At 42.5% G+C, this 12,072-nt stretch overlaps 1 protein-coding gene across 1 annotated transcript in view; it reads right to left on the bottom strand.

Moving 5' to 3' along the window:
• THSD4 (thrombospondin type 1 domain containing 4) overlaps positions 1-12,072 on the bottom strand; it is a 1,544,828-nt gene that overhangs the window by 1,126,171 nt on the left and 406,585 nt on the right. Inside the window, 1 exon segment of the mRNA XM_029575745.1 lies at positions 5,326-5,761. Within this exon segment, the coding sequence (XP_029431605.1) occupies positions 5,326-5,761 (436 nt within the window).

Raw genomic sequence — 12,072 nt, 5'->3', positions numbered from 1 at the left:
TTAGCACACAGACCTATCTCTTCCCCTGGAAATTTGGTGGCTTCGGCATACTGTTACGCTTGGGCTGAGTTCAGGGGTAGTGAACACCACCCAAAAGGGTGGCTCCAGGTGGAGAGAGACAGGGATGGCTGGAAACCGTGTCTGGGTCCCGGCTGGGTCAGGGCAGACAGCAAGTAGCAGTGTCTGGGTCTAGGCTGGGTCAGGGCAGGCGGCAGTTAGCAGGGTCTGGGTCCAGGCTGGGTCAGGGCAGGAGGCAGATAGCAGTGTCTAGGTTCAGGCTGGGTCAGGGCAGGCGGCAGATAGCAGTGTCTAGGTTCAGGCTGGGTCAGGGCAGGAGGCAGAGCAAGGCAGGTCAGAAGGCCCGTAGGCCACACACACACAGAAGGCCCGTAGGCCAGACACCGTAAGCGGGGCAAGGCAGATCAGAAGGCCCGTAGGCCACACACTGTAAGCGGGACAAGGCAGGTCAGAAGGCCCGTAGGCCACACACACACAGAAGGCCCGTAGGCCACACACCGTAAGCGGGGCAAGGCAGGTCAGAAGGCCCGTAGGCCACACACACACAGAAGGTCCGTAGGCCACACACCGTAAGCGGGGCAAGGCAGGTCAGAAAGCCCGTAGGCCACACACACACAGAAGGCCCGTAGGCCACACACCGTAAGCGGGGCAAGGCAGGTCAGAAGGCCCGTAGGCCACACATGCACAGAAGGCCCGTAGGCCACACACAGTAAGCAGGGCAGAGAGCCCGTAGGCCAAACACACACAGACAGTAGAGCAGAGGGCCCGTAGGACTGCACGCACAGTAAGCAAGGCAGGGCAGGGCAGAAGGTCCGAAGACCATACACAGCACAAGGTAGAAGGCCCGAAGGCCGCACAAGGCAAGGCAAGGCAAGACAAGACAAGGTAGAAGGCCCGAAGGCCGCGCAAGTCAAGGCAAGGCAAGACAGAAGGCCCGAAGGCCGCGCAAGGCAAGGCAAGGCAAGACAAGACAGAAGGCCCGAAGGCCACGCAAGGCAAGGCAAGGCAAGACAAGGTAGAAGGCCCGAGGGCCACGCAAGGCAAGGCAAGGCAAGACTAGGTAGAAGGCTCGAAGGCCACGCAAGGCAAGACAAGACAAGGTAGAAGGCCCAAAGGCCACGCAAGGCAAGGCAAGGCAAGACAAGGTAGAAGGCCCGAAGGCCACGCAAGGCAAGGCAAGACAAGGTAGAAGGCCCGAAGGCCACGCAAGGCAAGGCAAGACAAGGTAGAAGGCCCGAAGGCCACGCAAGGCAAGGCAAGACAAGGTAGAAGGCCCGAAGGCCACGCAAGGCAAGGCAAGGCAAGACAAGGTAGAAGGCCCGAAGGCCACGCAAGGCAAGGCAAGGCAAGACAAGGTAGAAGGCCCAAAGGCCACGCAAGGCAAGGCAAGGCAAGACAAGGTAGAAGGCCCGAAGGCCGTGCGAGGCAAGGCAAGACAGAAGGCCCGAAGGCCACGCAAGGCAAGACAAGAGAAAAGGCCCCAAGGCAAGGCAAGGCTAGGCAAAGCAAGGTCAAAGGACCACACGCACAGCAAGCAAGGAAGGCTAGAGCAGGGAGCCCAGGCGAGCTCGATGCCGAAGCACTGAGGGAACTGTCAGGCAGGGCTATAAGGGAAAGCCCAGAACATAGAGAGGAGAAGGGAGATAGACTGGGCCTGTCAGGAGAGCCAGCTCTAGAGGACCCCTGGTGGTGAGGCGGTTGCACAGCAGCCATAGCCGTAACATTATATATGGGAGGAAAATTTGTATATGGAAGATCATTGTCCTGGAACTTACTGAGAAGTATGGCATGGTAGCTAAGGTTTGCATGATGATGAGATGCATCATGGAAGAGTTTTCAATAAAGAATAAATCTAAATGAATAATGAAAAATAAAGACATGTTCTCCAGTGAAAGGCAAAGTGGTAACAAGTTCAGCTATCCAACATCAACAACTGAAAAATGTAGAGTGTCAAATTAAAAACTACACAGATATAACATTTAAAGGACCTACAAAAAAATGATTGGGGATACATGCTAGGTCACACCGCTATTCATGGGTAGGAGTTTGGGGTTGAGGCAGGAAGAGGAGTCCCAGTGCTGGAAGTGGAACTGGAGCTGGGAGATGAACTAGAACCAGAAGCTGGAGCAGGAACAGGAGCCTGGGCTAGAACATGGAGCTGAAACTGATTGAAGCTGCAAATGGAACCCAGAATAAGAAATTGAGTGAGTTGAAATGTGGAAATGAAACCAGAAATCAGAGCAGGACCTGACATCTGAGTTGGAACATGAAAATGGAACTTGGAACTGAAGCTCAGAGATGAAACTGGAACTGACACAGGAATTGGAGCTGGAAGTAAGAATAAGACTGAAGTTTAGAACAGGTACTGGATCAGCAGCTTGGAGTCAGGACTGGAAGAATAACTGGATCTGCAGACTGAAGCAAAAGCTTAAGCAAGGACTATACCTGCAGCTTGGAACAAGAGTGGTCTAGAAGGAAATCAGGGTCTGGAACTGGAAACTGCAACTAGAGCTTGGAGCAGGAACCAGAACTTAGCAAGACTGAAGCCAGAACAGGAACTGGGAGCTGCAGTTGAGGCTTGAGGCAAGGAGCAGAGTTTTACTGTAAAGGGCAGAGTTCACCTCACTAGAGAGCTTGGGTAGCCTTCTAGTTGCTCAAACAACTTTCTGTTTTCAGCAACCCCCTTTTATCCTACTTTTGGCCAATCAGGTCCCCTGGGAGGAGTGGTCATCTTTTCACAATCTCTTATAGCCCCTGGCCTTTCTTACTTCCAGTTCTGTGGTTGACTCTGTTTCTAAGGCTCCAGCCCTTAATCTAACGACTGTTGCCAATTTGGAAACACCCCCCCCCCCCCCCCCCCGGTGCTGTCCCCTGATGAGATCCAGGTGCCCTGGCCTGGTTTCTTGTGGTATCATCTATGGGAGGCTCTTTCTATTGTGCACTGAAGTTTCCGTCTGGTTTCCATGCGTGTTCTTTTAACCTTTCCAATGAGATATTGTAGCCTGTTTCTTGCTCTTCTAGAGTCCAGAACAATTTTGACCAGATATTCTTCATGATTGGACAGCTGAACGGAAAAGAATGGAATCTGGGCATGCCCTTAAAAGGAGTTCTTGATTAATGCTTTAGTAAAGATACATGGAAAACAGGGTGAATTCTTAAAGAAAAGGGTTGACTTGGCAGATTATGGGAAACGTCCCAGGTATTTGCGGTACAATTTCCTACTGGGTTGACCGGACTTTAGTTTTTTTGAGACCATCTACATTTTCTGGCCAAGATGATGGAGGAGTCATCATCCTGATTTTGATGGCACAAACAATGCTCATTAGGAAAAAAACAAGATTTTGCAAAGGCTGCTTTTTCCCAATTAACATTTGTTACTTGATCCAATTGTATATATAGCAATCATTTCAGACAAGAAATAAAATATGTAGGTAGCTCATAGAGAAGGAAAAAAATAACTTGTATAGTTTTCCATGTAAACTATTCTTTATGTACAATGTTTTGAATTGTATTTTTCCATATAGAGATCATTGCCAGAAAAGGTTATTTCTAGAGCTAACTGCCAATCTTGTCATGCAGTTTGAAGCTTAAGCTACTTACTTTCAAAAACACATATTTGTCCTACTGCCACAGAAAACTGAGCTACTGACATGCTGTAACTTGTGGTAGAGACATTTCAGTGCAGTTTTTTAACCCAATAACTTCTCTCTAGACTGCAGTGAAAAGCCTATGTTGATTCAGTCTTGACACTTTCCCAAGTCAAGGCCACCAATGGTGCTATCATTATTATAAAGCATGCTTGACTGCAGATTACAATCCACTAGAGAGATTTTCACACAATTTTGCAGTCATGCCATTGTCAATTGCAAAGGGTACATATGAGAATGGAGTAGATATGACACCATTTATGGAGGAGAGTGAATGTGTGTAACGGGCAAAACAAAGTGGACAAAGCCGTGAGGACAGATGGGATGTACCCTAGGATACATGAAGGATATGTTCAATAGATCTTTGAAGTCAGGAGTTGTTCCACAAGACTAGAGAAGGACGAATGTGGTCCCTCTTTATAAAAATAGTAACAGAGAGGGATACTACAGGCTAGTTAGCCTTAACTTGGTGGTGGGAAAATTGATGGAGACTCTTCTGAAAGTAAGGATAGTGGGCTATCTACTATCAAGTAGATTGCAGGATCAGAGGCAGCACGGTTTCACCACAGGCAGATCATGTCAAATGAATCTCATTGATTTCTTTAAATGGGTGACTAGAGAATTAGATCAAGGAGATGTGCTGGAGGTGGATTTCAGCAAAACTGTTGATGCTGTCCCACATAGGAGGCTCATTAATAAACTGAATAGCCTATGTTCTTACTTTGTACAGGATATGTTCTTAATTCCTATTTTAAATAAGTTGAGAAAAGGTAAAGTTGAAGTCTCTTGCCTTAGGAGGCTGTGATTTTGGAAATTGTGTCCATGTTAAACAGCACAACTCCCCCCCACGCCCTGTGACAACACAAATCTTCTAAGTGATAATAATACCCCATCTCATGAGATAGTAATAAAGTACTCCTGTTAGCATGGTTCAGCAGCCAGCACTGATGGGCAGGAAGGCTTTGCTGTTCCTCCTGCCAATGAACACTAGGACTTTCCAGAATAACAACCCTTCATTCTGGAGGGATGGCAGGAGGGGGTCAGGGGTCAGGCTTATGCTACCACTAGGAGTCAGGGTGCCATCACTTGGGGGCCAGGAGGAAATTGCCAAGTCAGCATGGGAATTTCCTGAGGCAGTCGACAAAGTAAAATGTTTAACACTTGGTCAGAGGTAGGTGTTAATCTTTCCAGCATTGCCAAAACCCACAGAATAAAGCGCGTGTAGAGAGCATACCACTCTATTTCTCATGGACCCAGTAAAACCTCATTTGCATATGATGTCCCTTATTTATAAACAGGTGAGCATTAATTTTAGTGCTTACGTCAGGGGTAGGCAAATCCAGCCCTGGAGTGCCACAAACAAGTGTGATTTTTAGGATATTCACAATGAATATATATGACATATTTGCATACATTGCCTCCATTGTATATTTCATGCATATTCATCATCCTCCCCCAATGGTCTTAGCAGTATGACTGTGGATTTTTTTGTATGTTGTCATGTGTACAGTATTTATTTAGATTTTTTTATATTCTACTTTTTGCACCTTTCTTCAGCATTTCAAATTTTTACAGGTTGCTCTCAAGAGTCCATTTGCTGGTAGGGGGAAGTTGGAAGCATATGTTGTGTTGACCACTTAAATAAAGAAACTAAACTTACATTTGTGTTACAGAGTTTGTTTTGTTTATAGGCTCCAATGCATACAATGGCTGCAGCACCGTGCTGTAAGTGTAGCTTATCTTGGAATTGAAGATGGGACACAGATCCATGGTTGGATGAGGTAGTGTCAAGAAGCAAACCCTGAGATGAACTCTGCTGATAAACTGAAGAGCCTGAAACATAAGGTCTGCGCTGTGGACCAGGTTCTTCTTGGTAGGGACTACCATGATGAACAGAAGGATTAGTATGATAATTATGCCCAACATTTGCGTTTCTCTGGTATCCTTGATTTCGTCTATGTCCTTGATTTCTTCCTGATTGTCGATTCATCCTTGTTTTCTGAGGTAATTGATCTGTGTCGGTTTGCAATGGTAATATATAAGGAATTTTTCCATATCCATATTTTCCAGGAAGTATGGAATTTCTTGTTCTGTTCCTAAAAGAATGTATAGAAACAATTGTGAAATGAATAAGTAATGCTCTTTAGAGTTTCTTTCTTTCACACAAAATGTGTAAACAGTGGTAAATCTATATTAAAAACAAAAGTCATATGTCAGACTTTAGGTGAGTGATCTTCATGACTAGATTTTCCTTGGAAGCACTCAATATCACCATTATCCAGTTAAAGTTAAGCCCTATTCCCAAAATACCCTCCATCCTGCCTCGTTTCATCTGGCGAAGTTTTACTCTGCTAATGATAACATTTCACCGATTGGCAAGGTGGGAAATTTTAAACTCACAAAGGTGAATTTTAAAAGCCCTACACACACCAAAGCTGGGAGATACAAGTGTGTCTCAGGCTGGTGCGCGCCATGTGGATTTTAAGAAATGCCCGAGTGTGTACGTATCTTCCGGTATGCGCACAAATCAGAAAGTGAAAAAAAAAAAGGTGTGGGACAAGGGATGGTCCAGGCAGGACATGGGCGTTCCGGGAAGGTCACTTGAAATGTGTGCATAAGTATTTACATGCACAAGCGCACTTTGGTGTCCCCTGCCACGTAACTTTACTTGTGCTATGGATGGCGTGTAAGTTTTAAAATAAAAGAATCAGGGCTAATCAGTGGGCTTTGAAGGGTATAAGGGAGGCTATCTAGCTAGGGGGGATTAGAAGTCCTATCCTTTACCAGGGGAACTGGGAATGAACTGGGGAAATGGATACCTGACGTGTGCCTAGCAAAATTCCCCCTCTTATTCATTTATTTAGCCATTTTTATATACCGTCGTTCCAAATGAAGATCACAGTGGTTTACAACATGACATACATATTATAGATCAACATACATATACACTGCAGTAGAAGCGGCATTTGCGCACATTCATATAAAATTGCGTGCACATGTACGCGTATACTGCCGATTTTATAACATACGTGCATATATGCCGTGTCCATTCACGCAAGCTGGCATACGCACGTACATGTACACCGGCGTCGCTGTTTAAAAATTACTGTTACAGTTTTGTCTGTGTTAACTCCAGAGGTTACCTGGACTCACCCTTTTAAATATTGACCTGTGCCCATGGTCAGTAACATAACAGGCTCCCCTCCTGTTATGTGATTTGTGATCATGCAAACAAATCTGTCATCTCAGAATCCACAAGCACTTATGATAAGCAATTATCCAATTCAAAAAGCTTTTAAGAGCAAGGTTTGAGCTTTGGTAAACCACAGTAAATTTGTCAATGCTAAAAACATTCAGATTGTTTGCCTCAGTACCATTTACATGCGAAAATAGGTGGAGACACTCTCACAGTGGCATTTATTTAATGTTCATTGCTGGTTTTGTGCAAATTTACTGTGGGAGAAGTAAGCATCTACAAATGTCCCAATTCTGCTTGTTGGCCACAGAGCATATTTTAATTTGGCAAAAGGATATTCTCTTTGCTACGAGTTGTATATTTATTTATAAACCGCTTACCCAACCAAGGCAGGCCACCCAAAGCAGTATACAATAAAAAGAATAAAATCCAACAATAAAAATAAAACAGTCAAACTAAAACAAATAAAACACCAATGCCGTATATAATGAGACTAAAACACCTCAATCTCCACCCACTAAATCTTATCCAGCAGTACCTCAGCTCTCACCCATATCTCTTTATGGGAACAGCCATGTTTTTAACTGCTTCATAAAGGACCAATAGCTAGTTTCCAAATTAATTAAGGTGGATAATATGGGCGAGGCACCACTATAGATAACATCCTGTTATGTCATTTCACTTTTCTGTTTTCTTAGATAGAATCTCTAGCAGTGCTGACTGAGATGATCTAAGTTCTCTACCTGGACAGTACCAGTCGATTCTCTCCCCCAAATAAGAGACATTATCAGGGGCGGCGCAAGGCAATCTGCTGCCTGGGGCAAGGGATGAGTGGTGCCCCCACCCCAAAGGCAAAGCACAGATCAAATCATCGAGCGGGTCAAGGGGGGGGCAGAGAGGCCCCTTGGAGTCTGGCCCTTCCGGTGATTGGAATGCTACAGAAGAGGAAAGCAAGGACCAGAATTCCTAAAGAAGTGGCAGACAGTACATCACTGATGATACTTCTTTGGAAGCTGGCAACCCCTGCTACACTCCCAGGAACACTACAACCTGCCTCCCACATTTCTGCTCAATATACATATACTCCAGAGGAACTCAGCAATTTATAATGCTGCAAGAACAATTTTTATTATATATGTACAATTCCACACTTTAATTAGACTCAACTAAATCTAATACATAAGACCCCCTATGTGTGCAATAATCTCCTTTACATTAAAACTATGTACTCCATGCATTACCCTCCATTCATTCTCTACTCATCCGTACTCCCCTTATCATTCATTCATACTCCCCTTATCACTCATAACCCCTAAAAATAACCAACATGGTTGTATATTTAACACGGTTATGTATAAGTTGACATCTTATAGTGTGTAGTTACCCTACCTCTGCATAATTTTCAATTAATACCAACAATGAACAAATCAATTGCTTCAACATATAAGTTTGATAACTCTGTTTGATAACTCCGTTATCAAACTTATATGTTGAAGCAATTGATTTGTTCATTGTTGGTATTAATTGAAAAGTATGCAGAGGTAGGGTAACTACACACTATAAGATGTCAACTTATACATAACCGTGTTAAATATACAAAAATGTTGGTTATTTTTAGGGGTTATGAGTGATAAGGGGAGTATGAATGAATGATAAGGGGAGTACGGATGAGTAGAGAATGAATGGAGGGTAATGCATGGAGTAAATAGTTTTAATGTAAAGGAGATTATTGCACACATAGGGAGTCTTATGTATTAGATTTAGTTGAGTCTAATTAAAGTGTGGAATTGTACATATATAATAAAAATTGTTCTTGCAGCATTATAAATTGCTGAGTTCCTCTGGAGTGTATGTATATTGAGCATTGTGAACAGAGGTAGTGCACGGATATTATTTACCTGGTGAGGTTTCCCTCATGTGCAGGGGTGGTATATAGTACCAGATCTTTGAGTCATTTGATATACAGTTGGATAATGGATAAAATGCATAGTTATTTGGATCAAGTATCTACAGAAATCCTAGCAGGGTTTAGATTGTTTGATAAACCGGCAGCCACACCGACGAGTGAGAGTGATTGGAACACATTTATTAAATCTAAAAGGAAATTAATCCGCATGGAGTTACATGCAGCCACTTTAGGCGAGTACTGTCATTGTAATAGAATACCTAGGGGCCTCAGAATGATCAAAGAACCGCACTTGTCGAACGCTGGAATGCAATACTTAATAAGTGTAGTCACGATCTGATGATATTAATTGTGTCTACTATAAGCACTCAGTTAGAAGAACTGCATAAAGAGATAGAAACAGAAGACCTCAAATTACAAACAACGTTTTCAATTGAGGTGTTTGACTCACAATTAAAAGAACATCAAAAACAATTGGAGAGTTACCGTAATGATATTAAGAAAATGAAAGTAAGTAAATTCCAGCGTGATGAAAAGGACTACACCACAGGGTATGTGTACCCATGGATGCAAACTAGGAAAGTCCACAAATATAAACATAAGGGCAATTTTTCTTCCTCATCAGAGGATTCCTCTGATGGGGATGAGAATATTCATGAGAGGGATAATGCTAGACAGGTGCGGTTTAATATGACAGAGACACATTATGATGAGAATCGTCCGACTAAAGAAGGGGCAACAATGAGAGGTAGGGGGACACGAGGAGATCAGAATTATAAATCAAGGAAGACCTACGGGTACAGGGAGCCATATAATTTTCGACGATAAAGGTGAATATAGGGAGAATACGAGAAGATCAGGGCTGAGGGAGAATGTGGTTAATTTGTCCTCTAAAACATTTGATGATACAGTATTAGACCTTCTTGGTAAAGGGTTATCATTTATTCCAGTTAAGAAACATGACAGTTTTACAACATGCATTGAGTTAAATAAATTCTTTAGACGCCTTAGGCTCAGGGATTTTTTTGGCCCCAAGCAGGAGGGTCATAAGACAGATAAGTTATTTAAACCCTCTAGCTGGTTACCCACAGAACCCCCCAGCCCATTGATCCTTGCATGAGTCAGTTGTCATCCGGGAGGTAGGTTGTATTGAGAACCAGAAAGAATGGCTTAATTTTAATACAACTAAAGAAGATATGGTTTCTATTCAAAGATTATGTAATGATGCGAGTATAGTCATAAAAGGGGCAGATAAAGGGGGTGCCCTAGTAATTATGGACACGTGTGATTATGAGGAGGAAGCCTGGACACAGTTGAATAATATTGAATTTTATTAGCGAATAGATAATGATCCAGGTAAAGATATCATGACCTGCATTAATGATATAGTAGTTAACGCCAAGCGTCTCAGATATATTACAAATAAAGAGGCAAGATTTTTACAGATAGACTCGTTCGCGACCCCATATGTATACTTCGCTCCTAAAATCCACAAATCTTTGGCAAAACCTCCTGGGCGTCCTATCGTTTCTGGAAGGGGCTCAGTGTTTGAAAATGCAGCTAAGTATATAGATCAGATACAACAACCTTTAGTTAAGGAAATCAGATCGTATGTGAGAGATACCACGGAATTCATAAGTATGATAGAACGATTAGACAGTTTTGGTCCACATAGTAGAGTAGTCACAGCGGACATCACGTCCTTATATACAAATATACCTCAACAGCAAGCATTAGCCATTATTAATGCATCTTTGATCAAATTAGATATACGTACAGCTAAGAAAACCATGATTTGGCAACTAGCAGAAATTATAATTACGAAATTTTATTTTCAATTTCAAGGTCATTTATTTAACCAAATTAAAGGGATCCCTATGGGATCACCCTTAGCTCCTTCTGTCGCGTGCTTGTACGTAAGCACATTTGAGGATAAATATGTATACAGGTCTCAGTATTTTACACATATTCATTTCTTTAAAAGGTATATTGATGACCTCTTTTTTGTGTGGGAAGGGAGTAGGTTAGAATTGAATGAGCTTGAACAGTATTTAAATTCGTGTGATTCTAATTTACGATTTACTATGCAATCCAGCGTAGAACAATTACCATTCTTGGATACCATGGTGTCTTTACATGAGAGCAAGTTAGAGACATCAGTATACACTAAACCTACTGATCGCAATACTACTCTACACTTTCAGAGTTTTCACCCTAAGAGGTTAAAAGAGAGTATACCAATTAGCCAATTTCTGAGATACAGACGTATCTGTTCTACAGTTCAAGAATATAAGAAATGTGCTAATGACCTTATGTCAAAATTTAGGGATAGAGGTTACCCATTTAAATGTGTCAAACGGGCATACAAGAGGGCACTGTATGCGAATAGAATGAATTTATTGCAGCCCAGACCTCGTAATGATGTGACAAGACCTATCTGAACACTGCCCTTCTCCACCAAATCTCAACGAATTAAACATTGCATACTAAAACACTGGCAAATAGTGCAAACCTTGCTGGGTTTTGAAGAACCCCCGATTTTTGCTATGCGGAGAGGTACAAATTTAAGATCTATGTTATCTAGATCAAGCACAGCAGAGACGCAGGAACAGTGGGGTCAGAATAAATGTGGCACGTGTTCAGTATGTGAGAATGTATTGGAAATCACTACTTTTAAAGTACCTCAGCTCAAACAACCCTTTGTGTTAAGGGGCAGATTCACTTGTAGTTCCTCTATGGTTATTTATGGCATAATATGCCCATGCGGATTATTATACATAGGGTACACGACACGGCAGGTCAGATCACGAATCATAGAACATAAAAGCAGATTAAGAACTGGTAAAATAGGGGCCGCCTTAGTAGTCCATTGGTCTGAAGCAGAGCATAATATTGAACAACTTAAATTCTTCGTCATTTAACAATGTCAGATACGTCAACAAGGTGACATAACAAATATATTGAGAAGGATTGAACAAAAATATATTTATCAGTGGAATACAGTTCAGCCACATGGCTTGAATGAAATGATAAAATGGGAAGCATTCTATGGTTGAGGATTGGTATTTAATTGGGCTGATTAGTGGGGGGCGTCCATATAATCAGTAATATACAAATATGGGTCATAACGATATCGCATAGCCCTATTAATGCCTTTTGTATATGAAGTGAAGTCTGGGTTGTGTGTGATTCAACAGGGTGAACTCATTCTGGAGTTAGTAAGTATGTGTTTCAGGCGCTACATAGTTAACAAGATTGCAGTGATTTTTTCAGACTTTTTGGTATAAACATAGAATATAGGGTGA

This window comes from Rhinatrema bivittatum, chromosome 13 (genome assembly GCF_901001135.1).
Source record: "Rhinatrema bivittatum chromosome 13, aRhiBiv1.1, whole genome shotgun sequence".
NCBI lineage: Eukaryota > Metazoa > Chordata > Amphibia > Gymnophiona > Rhinatrematidae > Rhinatrema > Rhinatrema bivittatum.
The sequence above is the reverse complement of the archived record's forward strand: the minus strand, read 5'-3'. Positions and strand labels throughout refer to the sequence as shown.